This window comes from Eutrigla gurnardus, assembly GCF_963514095.1.
Source record: "Eutrigla gurnardus genome assembly, chromosome: 18".
Lineage (NCBI taxonomy): Eukaryota > Metazoa > Chordata > Actinopteri > Perciformes > Triglidae > Eutrigla > Eutrigla gurnardus.
The window spans coordinates 24039125-24058166 of record NC_139929.1 but is presented as its reverse complement, the minus strand read 5'-3'; the positions used below and the strand labels follow the sequence as shown (position 1 = coordinate 24058166).

General features: G+C 42.2%; 1 protein-coding gene across 1 annotated transcript in view; it reads right to left on the bottom strand.

Moving 5' to 3' along the window:
• Positions 1 to 19042, bottom strand: part of pde1ca (phosphodiesterase 1C, calmodulin-dependent a) — a 190595-nt gene that overhangs the window by 81747 nt on the left and 89806 nt on the right. The window contains exons 6-8 of the mRNA XM_084033837.1: positions 15290 to 15356; positions 12119 to 12235; positions 11594 to 11734 (exon numbers count right to left, since the gene is read on the bottom strand). Coding sequence (XP_083889963.1) covers positions 11594 to 11734; positions 12119 to 12235; positions 15290 to 15356 — 325 coding nt within the window. The remainder of the gene's footprint in view (positions 1 to 11593; positions 11735 to 12118; positions 12236 to 15289; positions 15357 to 19042) is intronic.

Here is a 19042-nt window from a genome sequence, read left to right as displayed (position 1 = left end):
CTCAACGTCGCGACAACTGCATTGGAATTGGAATAGTTTTATTTGTGTCATGCAACCATATAAATGTTGTTTCATACAAAGGCCATAAATGAAACAACAGCCATTCAACTCATATCAATTCAGATTCAGAACAATCAATAGGTCTAATTAACAAATAGCTCCTGTTTTCTTTGAATAGGCCTATTCATCAGAACAACCACTACCTGCAGCAGCAGCGCAGGTAGTGGTTGAAGCGGACCCTCCTCCTCCGCCTCGGGGTACCCGATGCCAGAGTCCGTGAGCCTCTAAACTCTAGCGCGCCACTCGGAATCCTGCCCGTAAATAGGCAATCAAACCCAGCTGTGTGAAACCCGCTTGGAGCTCAGACCGGGCAGCGGGCGGCCCCCGCGGATCCGCTCCGGAGAACCGTAAACTCTTAGACGCACCGACGGGAGTCTAAAAAAACCCGTAGACCCAAAATATCGATATTTGCCGTCAGTGTATCGATTTATTTATTGCGACAGAGAGCACAACAATATATTGCAATATCGATTTTTTTTCCCACCCCTATACCAGAGGTACCTCAGACATCCCCTGTGCCTTTCTTTCTATCTCTTCCTCGCTGACATAATACAACTGTATTTGACTGCCAGAGTTCTTCAACTCCTTGTAGAAAGACATTGCATCTGTTATGTCTTTCCCGTGATGGACCAAAAGGTCAGCTGACCTCTTTAGCGAGCCCCCTACTCCATCCGGCGCACCCTTACCATGTGCGGCCTCAAAAAAATTCCACGTAGTGCTCTGGAAGCCCTTCTTGTAAGGCTCGGTGCCGACCATGTAAAAGTTTCCCTTCTGTTTATATTGCGAGGTAGGGCCATCACTAAAGAAGTGAATGTGTTGCACTGCAGGGTACTGGTCTTTCACCATAGTGAGGATGGGGTCCAGATTAGCCCAGATAGCTGCTGGATCATGTCTTCTGCTTGGTGAGATGGTGCAGAAGGAGATGGGGGGCTCATCTGCCACATAGAGGACACCAGTGTGGAGCGTCACCTGATTGTGCGACCCCCCAAAGTGAACTGACTGGATCTCTGACGCATACTTGCAAGTATAGTTCTCACTAAAATCTATATGGATCAGGCAGTCATTAGTCAGGTTTTCTCGGAGGGTCCGGTAGATACTGTACTGCCATCTGATGTTGAACAGATGTCTCCTGAATTTAAAGAGTCTATCTTCAAATTCGGTCACCAGATCTTCTTCTGTTAGGGCTATATCTTTTTTTACAGTGATGAAGCTGCCTTTCGCGTCTTCACCTGCTCTGTCTGTCTTCTCCAGGCACCACTGCATGAGAGACACCTCTGTGTTGGACTGGGATCTGGTCAGTGGCACAGTGGAGGTTTCACAGTCTTTACATTCACAATAGGCACATGCTTTTGAATTGTTGCAGACTGTGCTATCTGCTATCTCCTCAAGATTGTTGGAAGCTAAAAGACCAACTTTGTGCATTTTGTCCACAATGAACTGCAAGTTCCCGTGAGTCTTGCATTGGCAAGTTTCTCTGTCTCTCTCCTTTGGTGTCACAACCCAGAACGGTTTCTCCCTGCAGAAGAAGGAATAGGAGACTTGCCCATTATCAGCAACAAATCTCCTGTGGAGGTTTTTCCCTGTGTCACAAAGGAGTCTGCGCTGTTTCTTTATTTTCCTCAGTGTGATGGTGTTTTTCTTGCCAGGAGTTTGGCTGCTCACGTCATCTCTAAGGTAGAACTGTTTTACAGCTTTCTGGTTGCTCTCCAGTTTGTTTGGCGGCAAGGGGCTCGTGGCTTCAAGGCCTTGTATGAAAAACCAATGCTCTGCTCACACAACTTTATGTATTTGTATTTCCTGATGAGCTTTCCTGATAGTATATTTACAAATGCCTTTTTGTCTTTGTTGGCTTTGGCTGCTTTGTACTTTGCTCTTAGCTCCCCTAAGAGAGCATAGTGGAAGATGAGAGTTTTCCTAGGACTGCCTTGTAGTGTAGCTCTTGCCTTCTTTCTTGGGCTGTCAATGTCTCGACCTTTACCCTGCAAACGATGCCAACGTTTTTTGTATTTGTTGTGTAGTCTTTTGTGCTTTTCCAACTTCTCTTGCAACTCCTGACATTTTCTTCGCCATTTCTGTCCTTCTCTCCTGTGCACTCTCCGCCCATGGATTTGTTGTCTGTAACACAGACATATGGATTTCAATGTAATAGTACTAGATTTCTAGTATAGCCTGTGTTGCTTGTTGAAACAAAAATACATTCTATAGCCATGTGACAAATATTGTGTAGACCTTCGTTTGTTTGGTATGTGTGTGTGTGTGTGTCAGCTTGCAGTTACACTGTCTTAATTCTGACCTTGAACTTCTGGGTTCACTGTCTGGAGTGGATGGAGGGGTCAACACAGTTTTTTCTGTTCTGACTTTCTCTCTGTGCTTTGCCTGCCTGGCCCGCCATTTCCTCCGCTCTCCTCTTTTCTCCCTTTCTGTGAGGTCCTTTACTGTCTTTCTTTTTTGAGTTTCTAAATCATTTAAGTAAGTTTTTTTTTTTTTTTTAAGGTAGGCTGCTCTGCGCTCTGGGTCAGCATCCCTGCGCTGTCTATACAGTCTTTGCTTTTCAGCAGCACTCAAGTTTGCCATATCTATACAAAGGAAAGTCATATGGTTACAAAATTGAAACAGGAAAACAGGAATGAAATGCTAATAAGTCTGTTTTATGTAAATGCTGACCTATCTATTTATTTGGGGGCAAGGGATTAGTGATGCTAATGATCGTCACTGGTGTTACCCACTGGTCACTGGTGTTACTAACAAGAACAATAACACCAGTGACAGTAACAGCAGTGACACATCGACAGACAAGATGGCCTATTCAAGATGGTGGACATTGCAGGCAATACTACACTTCTTAATTTATAAATATATCAGCTAATCATACAATTTGATCAATTATTTCAATCAAATTACCTTTCCCCTTACTCTAAACTCTATAACACCAGTGACACATCTTAAGTCCTCACCTGAAATTACTAGTTAATTCTTAAAATTGTCAAGATATGAAGAGAAGGTGCTGTCTTACCATGTGCTCTTCAAAATGGACACGCCTCCAATGACCTCTTGACCCAAGAAGATTTTTGCAGGGATGCAGCAGTTTTTCAAAATAAAGGTTTTTACAAAAAGTAACACCAGTGACATGAAATCAAGGGACAGCTATTTTTTGTAAACTATTTTAATTATGAATTGATATTTTCATTTTTTTTAGTATTATACTAAATAACTATAACACTTTACTTTGTATTATGATCTTAAAAACAGGAGAAAAACATTAATTTAAATTCAAAATATGTCACTAAACCATGACTCCTTACCCAAGGGACAAGCCAAATTCATGGCGCCAACCATGCTCTTCAAGAAATATATTAAAAAATGTTCATTATAACTGTCTTTTGTATGTTTTAATAACAAGAACACACTTCAATTACAACAAAACATGTATATTTAGTGTCATTGTTTCACACTTTTGAGTGTTTTTCCTGGTGAGTAATGCAGGGACAGGAAAGTGACCATTTTCATGGAATGACCCCCCTATGTTGATCAGCTTCTGAGCTATCTTGCGAAAACCGGATCCTGTCACCGTTTCAAAAGCTCTGATATCCTCACAGCAGAATTCCACACACGTTACAGTGACTTCGCTTTTCAATTGAGCTGGTACTGGCTTTGTAAAAAAAGATGGCAAGAAAGGTTGTCGGTTAGCATTAACAACAGTGCGAATAGCCACGGTGCATCCTTTGTCAAGATGATGCTGTAAAGAGATGCGCAGCCTCCTTCTTTTATCCAGTGGGTGAGAGAAGTCATGATGTGTTTACAGATGGAAAACTTAAGATATAGTTTACAGGGCTCACAAAAAAGATACTATAAGACATGGTCATCCTTTGTGGAATATGTCAAGAAATTGTCGTTTGCCATGGTTTGATCTTGTATTGCTAGTCCCGATTGCCTGTTATTCTGTGCAATAGTACGCATATGTGATGTAAACTGCAGCCTTTGTGTCTGTGTTTCTTTTCCTTTTTTTTTTTTTTTCTTTTTTTTGGGGGGGTGGGGGGTGGGGGGGGTGGTATTTGTATTTTTATTTAGTCTATTTTATTTAGGTTATTTAGTTTATTTATTATATGCATTCTCCATTTATCTTATTGTAAGTCGCTTTTGACAAAAGCGTCTGCTAAATGACCTAAATGTAAATGTAAATCATGCTCTATTCAGATTTTCTTTGTACAAACATGCCCAACGTGCTACTGTTCAGCACGGCTTGTTAAAGTTACCTGATACACTTGAAACTATGATTCACGCAATCTTTTGTATGTCTGTATAAAAATGGAAAAGTTATAAATAAAGGTTTAAAAAAAAAAGATGATGCTGTAAATGCGATGATCCCGTCTTCTTGCTGTCGTAAGCAAGAATGGAGTTACAGTTTCTGCACTGTACATGACCTAAAGGTTGTTTCTCCTTGTTAGCTATGAGGTCGAAGTGCTCCCATAAAGAAATTTTCCCTCCCTAATAGGGAATTTTCAACAGCTCCCCACTAGCTAGCTTTTTATTAGGACGTGCAGCGTAGCGTCTGCTTCCAAAGAAAAAGAGAAATAAAAAGCTGTGCATGTGAATGTTTTTCTGACCTGAATTCTACGACGGAGTATTCGAGAAAAAAAATTATATATTTTTTTAAATTACGAGAATAAAGTCATAATATTACGAGAATAAAGTCATAATATTAGGTCTACGAGAAAGAATAAAGTCGTAACATTACGAGAAAAAAGTCATAATATTACGAGAATAAAGTCGTAATATTACGAGAATAAAAGACATAATATTACGAGAATAAAGTCGTAATTCTTTCTTCGAAACAGACACAGTTGTTTGCACAATCGCTTCAAAGTCCTGATACTGATGATAATTTGATGCTGATGTGCCAGAAGATTAAGTATTTCCTTATTTGTGAAACCGATACCAAAGTATAACTTCACAAGATGCTCAACATTCCTCATTTTAACAAAGGAGGAAGACTGCTCTTTCTGTAAGAGTTCTCATAAAATGACTACTTCTCGTAATATTATGACTTTATTCTCGTAATATTACGACTTTTTCCTCATAATATTACCACTTTATTCCTGCAATATTATGACTTTATTCTCGTAATATTATGGCTTTATTCTCGTAGAGCTGCTGACTTCGACTGGGGATATCGTCGGGCGGTGGAAGGAATACTTCGAGGATCTCCTCAACCCCACTGACACGTCTTCCATTGAGGAAGCAGAGGCTGGAGACTCGGAGGTTCATCCACCCATTACCCGGGCTGAAGTCACCGAGGTAGTAAAGAAGCTCCCCGGTGGCAAGGCACCGGGGGTGGATGAGATCCACCCTGAGTACCTCAAGTCTCTGGATGCTGTGGGGCTGTCGTGGCTGACACGTCTCTGCAACATCGCGTGGCAGTCGGGGACAGTGCCTCTGGACTGGCAGACCGGGGTGGTGGTCCCTCTATTCAAAAAGGGGGACCGGAGGGTGTGTTCCAACTATCGGGGGATCACACTTCTCAGCCTCCCCGGGAAAGTCTATTCCAGGGTACTGGAGAGGAAAATTCGGCCGATAGTCGAACCTCAGATTCAGGAGGAACAATGCGGTTTTCGTCCTGGCCGTGGAACACTGGACCAGCTCTATACCCTCTGCAGGGTGCTCGAGGGTTCATGGGAGTTTGCCCAACCAGTCCACATGTGTTTTGTGGACTTGGAGAAGGCATTCGACCGTGTTCCTCGTGGCATTCTGTGGGAGGTACTTCGGGAGTACGGGGTCGGGGGCCCTCTGCTAAGGGCTGTTCGGTCCCTGTATGACCGGAGCAGGAGCTTGGTTCGCATTGCCGGCAGTAAGTCAGACCTGTTTCAGGTGCATGTTGGACTCCGGCAGGGCTGCCCTTTGTCACCGGTCCTGTTCATTATTTTTATGGACAGGATTTCTAGGCGCAGCCGTGGGCCGGAGGGGATCTGGTTCGGGAGCCACTGGATTTCATCCCTGCTTTTTGCAGACGATGTGGTCCTGTTGGCTCCTTCGAGCCAGGACCTCCAGCATGCCCTGGGGCGGTTTGCAGCCGAGTGTGAAGCAGCCGGGATGAGGATTAGCACCTCCAAATCTGAGGCCATGGTTCTCGACCGGAAAAAGGTGGCTTGCTCCCTCCAGGTCGGGGGGGAGTTCCTGCCTCAAGTGGAGGAGTTTAAGTATCTTGGGGTCTTGTTCACGAGTGAGGGAAGGATGGAACGTGAGATTGACAGGCGGATCGGTGCAGCGGCTGCAGTAATGCGGTCGTTGTATCGGTCCGTCGTGGTAAAGAGAGAGCTGAGCCGAAAGGCGAAGCTCTCAATTTACCGGTCAATCTACGTTCCTACCCTCACCTATGGTCATGAACTTTGGGTCATGACCGAAAGAATAAGATCCCGGATACAAGCGGCCGAAATGAGCTTCCTCCGCAGGGTGGCGGGGCGCTCCCTTAGAGATAGGGTGAGGAGCTCCGTCACACGGGAGGAGCTCGGAGTAGAGGCGCTGCTCCTCCACATCGAGAGGAGCCAGTTGAGGTGGCTCGGGCATCTGTACCGGATGCCCCCTGGACGCCTCCCTCGGGAGGTGTTCCAGGCATGCCCCACCGGGAGGAGACCCCGAGGAAGACCCAGGACACGCTGGAGTGACTATGTCACCCGGCTGGCCTGGGAACGCCTTGGGGTCCTCCCGGAGGAGCTGGGGGAAGTGTCCGGGGAGAGGGAAGTCTGGGCGTCCCTGCTCAGGCAGCTGCCCCCGCGACCCGGTCCCGGATAAAGCGGAAGAAAATGGATGGATGGATGGATGGATATTCTCGTAGAATTCTGACATCATAATTGAAAAAATCATGAATACATAAAACCAACTTTACTTGTGTCAAGCCCGAGAATTTAAGGCCCGTACCCGTCCCGAATTTGCATATTGTGTCGGACTTGCAGGCCTCTAGTTGAAAGGAAAGCAAGCAAGTAGCCTATATGCAAGACAGGAAAACAGGCAATGGCAGTAGGATTATGTTAGACGTAACTTAACTATTAACACATTATTTAAAATGAAATGCTACATTTCCATTAATTGTAAAATTTGATAGCGATATTGGCATGTCCATCATCGTGGCATTTGATGGACGGAGATTTAAAGTTTGTGGCTCGCTACGACCATTGCTTGGGACATTGGCAGATGACAAAATGTTGCTCCATTCTCGTCTGTCCTGTACTGACGGAGCCCAGTAAGCCTGCAGGCTGCCCCCACAACGATGCCCAGTCACCGACATGATCTGGCGAGTTTCCAGCCCGGCGTCAGAGAGACGACCGACAGCTGTGCTCCGGAGGCTGTGGTTTGTGTAAACCTGCGACTGACCCATCTGAAAGAAACAATAATAAACACACTTAGGCTATATTAATGAGGACAGAAGAGGGGTTATACGGCTACATTATTATTAGAATGTAGCTAGTGTACAGACCTCTTCGCTGATTTTTTTCAGCATGTTCCCCAGGTAGTGGACACCCATTGGCTCCCTGGAGTACCACACATCAGATGCCACAGTGATGGAGCGCTTCGGGTGGAGATAAAATGATTTTGCACTTGGAGATGTACTTTTTAAAACTTTTTACTGGACACAGAGGATCCCCGGGCCTGGCGAACATGAACCCTCATAGATTTTCCTTGTGTGGGTCATTCGGATCTTTATGTTTTTTTGTCTGAGGATTATGCGCTAAGCTGATGTATTCAACGCCATGTTCGTCTTTTTGGATGATGAAAGATGTCGTGGTCAGCTCACGGCTCACCTCCCTGCCACGCCGAGCAAAACACAGCTGGATGTCAAACCACACCTTTCTGACAAGGCAGAAAGACAGTGCAGATGAACATCTGATTCTTTGAAGATCCGACTCAGTGATGCGAGGATGGTGGAAGCTGGTGTCCTTCCCACTCTTTCTGTAACGTTTCAGTATCGCCTTAAAAACCGCATTACTGGTCTTGAACACAGTGTCACTAATGACGTTGACGTCACTTAAATGGCGGTTAATACCGGCTCTCAGACTCCTCAAACTGGCAACACTGTATTCTCCTCCTTCCTTGGTCGACTGGACAGACGCATAAAACAGTCGCAAAACGTAATTGAGAGTAGCAGCAGTGTAGCTTTCAAAGTTGATGTCCATGTTTTTGTCAGCCAGGAAGTCTCTTAATGTCTTAACTGCCCATTTCGTGGTTTTCTTTGTATTTATCTCATCCTTGTCATCCTCTAATTCGTTCAATTCCTCCGGTGTCACCTCCTTGTGTCGCTTCTCCTTTTTCTTTTCATATTCTCTTCTCTCTTTTTCTTCTACTGCATTCCAGTCTTCAAAGTTGTCAAACTCACCAGTTAAAAGTTAAAAGAAATGATAAAATCACTCATGTTTTGTCTGTCTTGCTGTTGTGATGAATAAACTGTGTTAAATAACGGGTGAGTCTCCGTTGCCATGGTTACCATCTAGCGTTTGAGCCAGCGCAATAATTTAGAACTGTCATCAGGAAATTTGACAGAACGTCTTTCCTAGGTGTACATTAACACTTTTTAACCTACACCCTCCAGCCAATCAGAATCGAGTATTCACCCAGACCATGGTATAATAAAGGTTCACTCACAGTTTGATTGTTTAATTTAATATGTGACCCGCCACGGCAAAACCAGCAACAAGTCGGGTGCTTATAAAATTAGTGATTTTCATTTTTTTGCAGAATATGCAAGTTGAGATCATCAAGAAGCCACTCCAAGTTTCAGATAACAGTATCGGTTGCCTTGAAAGTATACATTTTGTATTTGTATTTTCGGAAAAAATCTGCGGTTGTCTCTGTCTTTGCTGGGGCGAGTACTGCGATGCAGTTCATTTCCATACTGATCACCGTTGGCCATCCACGTGCTGTTGTTATTTTTTCAGCAAATCAGCTGCACGTTAGAAGCGAAAACACATGGCCACTTATTCAGCGCCTGTGTCCCTCGCAGCTGATCAGCTGGAGCGGAAGTTATCAGACGCTATATCTACGGTTACATTTCAACGGGATAAAGACAGCGAAATGGAGGAAATCTGTAACTTTGACTGCAAATCTACGGAAGAAGAAAGGAGAACTGAAACCGAAAGAGAGCAAATGGACGTACAGTAGTTAGGAGATGACTGCATCCACCAAAAAGCCGCAGACGAAAAGAAAGTCCGCCCGGACCTCTTATTTCATCGGAGCCAACAAAGTCTGCAGGAATACTTTTCAGTTTCTTATGGGGTGAGTTTCCGTTAACATTCAAGTTAACTACTTTGCTTGGCTAGCTAAACTAGCTCAGTGCTGTAATTTTAAAATGATATGCACATCGAAACTAAGCTGTAATGGGAGGCTTTTGGCTCATAATGTGGGCATCTGATTTAACAGTAAGGTGCCAAGGGCCCTGTTGGCATTGCTTGAATTGACTGTGATGCTAATAGTTTAGCAACTAGCCTACCTGAGGACAATAGGCTAGTTGCTAAATCATTAGCAGGCTAACAGATACCAGATATCACTGAGTGACATCTGTAGGGGGGAGGGCTTATCTGAATGAGATGCAAATGAGCACCATTGTGTTTACTTGCTCACCAGGTGAGGTAAGGTGACATATGCAAATCTTTCAGGCCAGTTTTCTCAGTGAACGGTTTTCAGAGAAGCACACATTCAAATGGCCCCAACCTCGTCAAATATTATCGGATATCCATGTGTTAGACATCATTGGTAAGCTTAGAAACTTTCAGAATCTGTGAATAACTCAAAATGCCCGGAGGCCGACTTGTTCCTGGTTTTGCCGTGGCTGGTCACATATGTGTAGTAGGGCTTTTTGTGGATTTATTGATAAAACTATTGATTCTCTTCTCAAATTTCTTTGGGTCCTTGAAATCAGTTGATAAGCAGTCCTTATAGTAATTTGCTTTAGCATTTCTTGTAGGTAACTTTCACTTTTTGTCTTCTCTTGTTATTGTAATAAACTGTGTTATTTTGAATCCACGCCGGTGTTGAGCTTTGTTTATTTATGTTACAGTTCGGCCCCCTAGACCGTGCGTAACAACAAGTTTAAAGACACAACCTTTTTCATTGCTTTTAGTTCAAGTCCCCTTTTATAATGTCCTTTTGCTGGTTTTTAATCTATGATTTGTTGTATTCAAGTTTTCCTAACTTCCTAACATTTTTCATTTGTACTTTTCTCTTATTGTTTCATTAAGGGGCTGCATTGTGGTGTAGTGGTTATCATCGCACAGCAAGAGGGGCCTTGGTTCGAGTCCAGGTTTGGGTTCCTTCTGTGTGGAGTTTGCATGTTTTCCCCATGTGAGCGTGGGTTCTCTCCGGGTTCTCTCCGGGTTCTCCGGCTTCCTCCCACAATCCAAAGACATGCAGGATGGGAATAGGGTTATTGGTCTCTATGTGTCTGCTCTGTGATAGTCTCTTATAGATAGACTTGTTCAGGGTGGAGGATAAGCGGTGGATGGATGGATCTTTCATTATATTGCATTATGTTTTTTTACATTAACATTGAGGGCATTTAGCAGATGCTTTTATACAAAGCGACTTACAATCAGCTTAGATGAGTCATAATAATTATTTAGTTATAAGTCCTAATACATACAAAAGCGTGTATTAGGACTTATAACTAAATAATTCCTTTAAAAAAACTGTCTTAACTTTGGCCAGCTACCTCAACTGGAAGAAGCTGGTTTTGCCAACTTGGCTGATCTGTTTTTCCAGTTTAAAATCAGGGTCCATATTCACACCCACAGAGGCTTTCAAGAAAGGTGCCAAGGACCCCAGGTCCGCTTGCTGGACAGCACAGTTATCAGTGGGACTGAACAACATTACTTCAGTCTTTTTCTCATTCAAATTCAAAAAGCTCAGAGCCATCCATGCTATAATATAAGCAAGGCAAGCTGAAAGCTGTTTGGCAGAGTATGTCATTACGCTTCAGTGGGACAAACATCTGGCTGTCATCTGCATAGAAATGAAAAGAAACGGCATGTTTCCTAAGGGAGCAAATAAAGAGAGAAGCAGAGGGGGCCCAGAATTGAACCCTGTGGCACCCCACAGCGGAGAGCTGCCAGAGAGGATGCAAAGGCACCAAGGCTAACTGAAAAAAAAATCCATTCAGCCAGGTAGGAAGTCAAGCAGTCCAGAGCTGCACCAGTTATGCCAACCCAGTGCTCCAGACGGGAGATGAAGATGTTGTGGGCCACGGTATCAAAAGCCACTGGTAAATCTAGCAGCACAAGTTTATCAAAGTCACCAGAATCAGCAGCTCTGAGAATATCTTTGAACATCCTTAAGAGAGATAATTCAGGTCCATTAACTATTTAATACTATTTTCTTTCTTTACTGAACTTGTGTATGTTTTTTGCTATAATGTCACAACCCAACAACACCATTATTTGCTCAAATGTCAATCAATTAACATTTATACTGCCCCAAGTGAGAGCTATGAAATGATGTGCTGAGTAACTCCCAAGTGTATTGCATTTTTGCATAGACCCAACCCAGGACTTACCACCATGCCAGTCTTGAGGAGCAGGTAATGAATGGTCTGTGTGACATCGGCAGCATGCATCAGGTTGTGGTAGGGGTTCTTGTGTTTGCTATAGCCCACCTCCAATGAGTCTACGAATGATATGAGTGCAGAAACAGGGACCTGAAATAGAAGAAACACAACTCTGAGGCATGATGACAAATTCTGCGTTAAGTTAACCATGGTTAAATCACCTTGAATGATAACGCTACATTATTCTAAATGTTTCCAGTTGAAACTATGAATTAATTTCCAAACTTAAATTTCCCATCAGGACTTTTCTTCACAAGCTCACAAAAGGGTGTTCCGCTGAATGATTTCATTACTGTATTTTTTTCAGTTATTTGAAAAAGTGTAGCAATCGAGCACTCACTGTATATGTTTTTCACTTATGACACAAGTAAAGCAATGGAGCTGTATATATTGTTCAGTTATTTGTCACAAAGTACTTGCCAATTAAAATATATAGTGGAGCACCGTATATACGGTGCTATTATTTACTCATACCTTGAAACGGTTGATCAAGTCGTATCTGGTTAGCAGCTCATATAAGACGAACTTCAGAGCGTGGTCTCCACTAGCATCATTCAGGGCAAACACATCGAAGGACCACATGTCAACATGCTAGAACAGAGACAAACAAGCTTCATTAGCACACACACACACACACACACACACACACACACATATATATATATATATATATATATATATATATATATATATATATATATATATATATATATATACCATTAATCAGTTCACTGCTATGGTTCCTTATTTTATTTCAAGGTATAATAGATAAGAGATCGTAAAAATATCCATGGCAGTTAAATCAAAATACACCCATGGAGAATTAAAGAATTTTTCATTTATTGTTATCCTGTAACAGCAAAGATCTATGTATGTGTGTGCACGTTTGCTTCAATAAGCAAAATTAAGATCACTGGTTGATGAATAGATCAGCTGTGTAATCTCTGCTTCATTCGTCTGATTTCATGTGTTTTATGTACCTGTCTGAACAAACATGTTCCTTCCTCTTTGTTATCCTTTGTTTATGGTTCTGGGCTACCCCTGGTAACCTGTTATTAGGCCTCAGACTGAGCGAACACTAGCCAAGTTACTCCATTTCGTATTGACCTACCATTTCCCCTCCCAACCCTTACAGCAGGTTCACACTGGACACAGAAGGGTGTCGAGCACAGCTGAAGCACTGTCAGTGTTCTGTCTGCACCCAGGTGATAGCTGACCAAATCTGCCTAAATGGGATTAGAAGTTGCCTAGTGTGGTGCTTCTGGTAATCTGACTGCTATGGTTACGTTGGATTATGAATGAGTTAAGAGTTTTGTGGACCAGGCAGATGTTTTGTATTTAATTGCATCTTCCCAGTTCAAAAGTGTACGCTTATTCAGGATAATACAATTATGTGAACTATTAGGTTTCTGGTCTGGGTTTGCTAATGGCTTTAGTGACAAGCTGTTTGTCCCCAGCTTGTCATACAGTATGTTAGATGTGACATAATCATGGCATCCATAAATAATTTGACGGCATTAAAAGTCAGTGCATTTCTAATATATTTAAAATTGGCTAGGCTAAACCCGACTCTGTTGAACACTTTCTTAAAGTGTCCTTTGTCGACCATTGCTCTGACCTCCTCTAAGAAGAAACAGTTAGTTGCTTCCGAGTGGTAGGCCTTGAAGCCAAACTGCATAGGATGAAGAGTAAATGGACCATTGTTTAAGAAAGAAACAAGCTATCCCCCAAGTTACCCACTTCTCAGCAACCTTGGAAATCACAGGTAAAATACTGATTGGGCAGGAATAACATATGTTCTGAGGGTCATCTGACTTAAATATGGGAGATATAATTGCTGTCTTCCAGTAAATTGGGACTAGCCCAAAATCCCTTACCTATAGCACTTTGATCATAGCACTGTTGTTCTTAAGGTATGTTTGCTGAACTACTACTCAGACAAGGACCTAACTCTTGTTCTATTTTTAGCTCTTACTTTATCGGCAATGATATGTTGTGTTTTCTTTGTTTCTTTCTTTTGGCAAATGTACTTATTGTAAGTCGATTTGGACAAAAGCGTCTGCTAAATGACCTCAATGTAAATGTATCCCTTGTAGTACTAATTGGTTGACTGTTTGGGTGATGGGGAAGGCTAAGTGATCTTTCAGAGATTTAAAGACCCCCTCCAGGCATGTTTTTAAGTATATAAAACATTGTTTCCCCAAATAAAAAGTAAAAAAAAAACTCTGAAATTGGGCTCTAAGGACATCCACTGCTCTGTCCCCATGGAGGAATTCTGAGACACTGAATATTCATGATATGCAAATACCACAGGCAGCGCGCCCGGACCACCACAGCTGCTTGCACTCATGCTTGCGCTTCTATGTGACCGGTGGACGAACGACAACAAGATGGCTAGCGGAAACATTGGCGAGATTCAGCAGGGGTACTATGAAACGACACGAGGATGAATGCATCCTATCGGGAGGCCTGGACTAGAAGGTGCGCGGCCGGTGGGGGACAGAGCCCCCCTGGCCACAGCGGGCGCACACGCACGCGCCTCGTGGAACGACATTGATTGGTTGGGTGATCTCCTCCTTCAGGAGAGCAATATGAAAACACCTCTCTAGTGACAAAATCTGCTAAGATACAAGTCACTATAGTCAGTGTCAGACATTTTAGAGGACAGAAAAATAAGAAAAACACATTTTTGAGTGGAGGGGGACTTTAAACATTGTCGGATCCATACCACATATCCTTCACTGTTGAGCACTTAAGATCATTAATAATTGCTTGAGTTTTATGTTAATCTCTGTTGAATGCTGAAAAAAGCCTTGCTTTCATCCACTTTTCAGGTTTCAATGTGCAATATCAGCCACATAATTGATAAACTATTCATTAAAGGCTACAGCTATTTGTGCTGGATCTTGCGTTTGCTTACCATTTAGTTTCAGCTGTAACTGGTTCTTAGACCTGTGACTAATTCCCATTACTTTTTTATCTCTTCCCAGATCAACTTTGTGTTACCCTTTGCCTCATTAATAATTGTTATAAAAAAGTTGGATTAGGCCTTTTTGATCACTTGTGTGAAATGCAGCACCAGTAGGCTGAAGAACTCTTTCTTACCCACTGCCATCAGACTCCTAGACAGCCGATAGGAGTATCGGGCCAGATATTTGGACTACTGCACAGTATGCACATGATTGCACTATGTTACATTTGCACTGTTTGATTGTTGTTTTATTTATGTTCACATGCTACATTTTAAAATTACTTGTTTTGGTACTATTTATCAATTGTATACTTATCTATTTTATACTTTGCTGTTCACTGAATACCAAAATGTAACAATGTAACATCTAACTGCAGAGAACATATTTAAAATTTTAAATATTTCAATCACAGCATATGAGCCATCTCTTAACTTAATGTTCTGTTGTATTTGTATATGTACAGTATGCATTTTACTTCAGTTATGTTTTCACTGTGTGTTCATCTGTTCTTTATCTTTTTTTGCATCCTATGGTTGTTCAGCACTTTGGTGAACAAAAGGATCCAACATTGATACTGTGTTAATGCTGGAGGACCAGGAAAACATGCATGTTATTAAATGAGCATGTGGTATATTTATCTATTACAAGCTTTCCAACCTACACACATTAATACCTGGAGCACAGTGATGACATTTGGTGGATAACTGAGACCGGCCATGTTGGAGGTTCGTCTGTACATCCTGTTAAAGAGACATAAAACACACATGAACACACAACTAGCCAACCCACACTCAATATTACAACTTCCTTTTCTTTTGTTTTCTTTCAAAATGTTGAAATTATTTTTGGGGTCTAGCACTGACAACGTCGAGTTATTATTATGTGAATGAATCACATTTTTGGGGGCCTGATCATCTATATTATTTGGGCAAAATTGGCGTGCGCATGGGGACTGTTGACATTTTTTTTTTTTTTGGGGTCTCGAATTCGCTTACAAAAAAGTGGCTCGCTAGCACCACCTTTTAGGCTTTTAGGCACACACCGTGACTATGACTGAGAAGAAATTTGCACACAGGTGAGTGTACTCATTGGAACTACTAAAGTCCACCACCCAAAATCTTCTGCCATTTTTAAATTTGTGAAAAACAAGTTTTTGCTAAATCCTCCTACACTGTAGATCCAATTCTTACCAAATTTGGTGTGGATCATAAATAGACCAAGCTGGTCACATATTATAAAAGATTTTGTAAATATAATTGCACTCAGAATACATATTAAACAAACTACAAGGACAGCCTTCTTTCACCTGCATAACATTACTAAAATCAGGCCAATGCTGTCTGTCTGTTTTTCTTGGGTTCATTTCCTGTTTTTTTTTTTTTTATTTTGGCCCTGTGTGGTTTCCTGTCTTATACTTCCTAGTCCTTGGGTGCAGTCGAATAGTCAAAAAATAAGGTCCTAAGTCCTATTCCTAACTCCTATTCCCTTGACCTCTGAGGAAAACATCAACTCTTTGGGGTTGCTCCCCCTTCCTTCACTAAATCCAAAAAGGATGTACTAGCTTTTGCTACCCTGTTAGCCAGAAGACTAATTGTAATTAATTGGAAATCAACAACGTTGCCCTGTCATGCCCGCTGGATCAGAGACACCCTTTATTTTCTTAAATTGGAGAAAATCAGACTGTCCTTATCTGGCTGCTCCAGTAAATTTGGAAAATTATGGGGCCCATTCCTACAATTTGTCAAGATGACAGATCTCCCACTCATCCCTGACTGACATGACAGAAGCATTCTTGGAGGGGTAGATATGTAATTTCTGTTGTGTTGTGGGTCACATGCCGCTACTCTGATTTAGGATGTCTGTTGCTATCTCCATTGCAATTATTACCTGACCGATGTGTCTGTTTTTTTTTATATTTGTTTTTTTTTATAAATCTGTTTATTGAAACACATCACATCATGTTACATGACCTTTACAAATAGATGCATGATTTTTTTTATTTATTTTTTTCAAATAAACAAACATACAAATAGACAAACAAGTAGAAAACATACAAAACATTATCCCACCCCCCACCCCAGTTGGTCTTCCCTTTTCAAACAGAATATCTCATCATATTGATGTAAGAGCACAGCTACACAGAAAAACTAAATGTGTTGTTCACTCCTACACTGTAGGAGTTGTAGCTACATTATCGAAATATGAGATAAGAGGCTGCCATGTAGTATAGAATTTCTCAGTTGACCCTCGGAGCGAAAATTTGATTTTTTCTAATTTAAGGAATGACATTAGGTCAGTCGGCCAAGATTGTTCTGCTGGGGGTTTAGGCAACTTCCAGTGAAGAAGGATACGCCTTCGGACAATCAGAGATGCAAATGCTAAAACATTGAATGTCTGCTTACTGAATTCTGAATAATTTGAAGGAACTCCAAAAATAGCAATGAGCGGACAGGGAGTGATAGCTACACCTAGAACCTCTGACATGATCTTGAAAAAGCTCTTCCAGAACCCTGTTAGCTTCGAGCATGACCAGAAAGTATGGGCTAAGTCAGCTGGGACAAAGGCACATCTATTGCAAGCTTCACTACTGCCAGGAAAAATCTTTGCTAGCTTTGCTTTGCTGAAATGCATTCTTTGCAGTACTTTGAATTGTATTAAGTTAAGACGGGCACAGGATGAGGAGCTATTCACTTGTAATTTGGCTCTCTCCCACCAAGGATCCTGGAGTTGGATTGATAGCTCTTTTTCCCACCCCTGTTTTGCTGTGATCTGTGGAGAGGGGTTAGCCTGGAGAATACCTGTGTACAGCTTTGATATAATTTTTATCCAAGTTTCTGGTTTGCCAAGAATTTTAGGTAAATCTGCCGGTAAACGTGGAAATGTACTGCAATGATCTTTAACAAAACTGCGAACCTGGAGGTAGCGAAAAAAGTCGGTCCAGGGCAAGTCATGCTTACGGGACAGACTCTCAAAATCAACAAATGTACCATTTAAAAACAGGTCTCAGAATGATATGATACCTTTCTCCTTCCAAAGTGTAAATGCGGAGTCAAGTTTAGAGGGTAAAAAAATATGATTATTGCATATTGGACCTAGGAGGACAAGATTATTTAGCTTGAGATGTTTGCGAAACTGTGTCCATATTTTCAAAGTTGACAAGATTACGGGATTTGAGGTATAATTTGAAACTGAAAGTGGCAAAGGGGAGAATGTCAGAGCCACAAGTGAAGAGGTGTGGCAGGAGAGGGACTCCATTTTACACCAGTCCAACCCACTTACACCATAACACCAGCTGAGTATCTTTTGTATATTTGCTGCCCAGTAGTATATCATAAAGTTAGGTAGGCCCAGCCCACCCTCCTGTTTTGCTGTCTGTAGGATGCTTTTATTAATCCTGGCTACCCTGCCCGCCCACACAAATGAAAGAATAACTTGATCAAGTTTTTTAGGGCCCGAGCGCCGACAACGTCGGGCTGCGAAGCCCTATTGTTATTCAAATGTTTTTTCTTCTTCTTATTAGGGCCCGAGCGCCGACAACGTCGGGCTGCGAAGCCCTATTGTTATTCGAATGTTTTTAGGGCCCGAGCGCCGACAACGTCGGGCTGCGAAGCCCTATTGTTATTCGAATGTTTTTTTTTCTTATTATTCTTTCACGAGTTCGACCTGCGTTTTGGGGGCCTGAGCGTGAAAAAAAACTAACGAAAATTGGAGTGTCTATAGGGTCTGGCGAAAAATTTGAGAATTTGGCGTCTTCGCATTCGGCCACGAAAAAGTTGCTCGCTAGCGCCACCTAGAGTGGAGATTCGCCAGCCCCGCCGCCCAGTAACTCCGATTGACATGAAACTTTGCACACATGTGCAAACAAGTCTGCTCTACAAAAAATCCTCTTGGAGTACAAAAGTCCGCCTGGCACAATTTTCCGCCATCTTGGATTTTATGAAAAAAAGGAAGTTGCGCATTTCTCGGACACCGTTGGTCCGATTTGGACGAAATTTGGTACGCATACTCGTTAGACGTAGCTGGGGGGATGATACAATAAGGTTTCGAAAATATGCATTTAATCAGAAGATATCGGCCAATGAACATTAGAGGGTGGGGCTACCAAAATGCAATTAGCATAACTCTATAACCTTTGCCCCCAAAATTACAAAACTCGAAACCTATGTTGCAATAGCTTCAAAGAATATGCATTTCAAGTTTCATCACAATTGGGTAATGTTTGGTGCTGCCACAAATTTCCAAAAAGTGCCATTTTTGGCTGTTTTTGCCTGTTTTTCGCCATTCACAGGGGTCGTACTAAATCGAACTTGTCCTATACCGTTGATCCGATTGATACCAAAATTGGATATGTGGTTGGAAAGGCCTTAAGGACAAAAAGTTGGTCAAAGATGCTCCAAAAGTCTAGGGGCGTGGCCACGCCGACGCC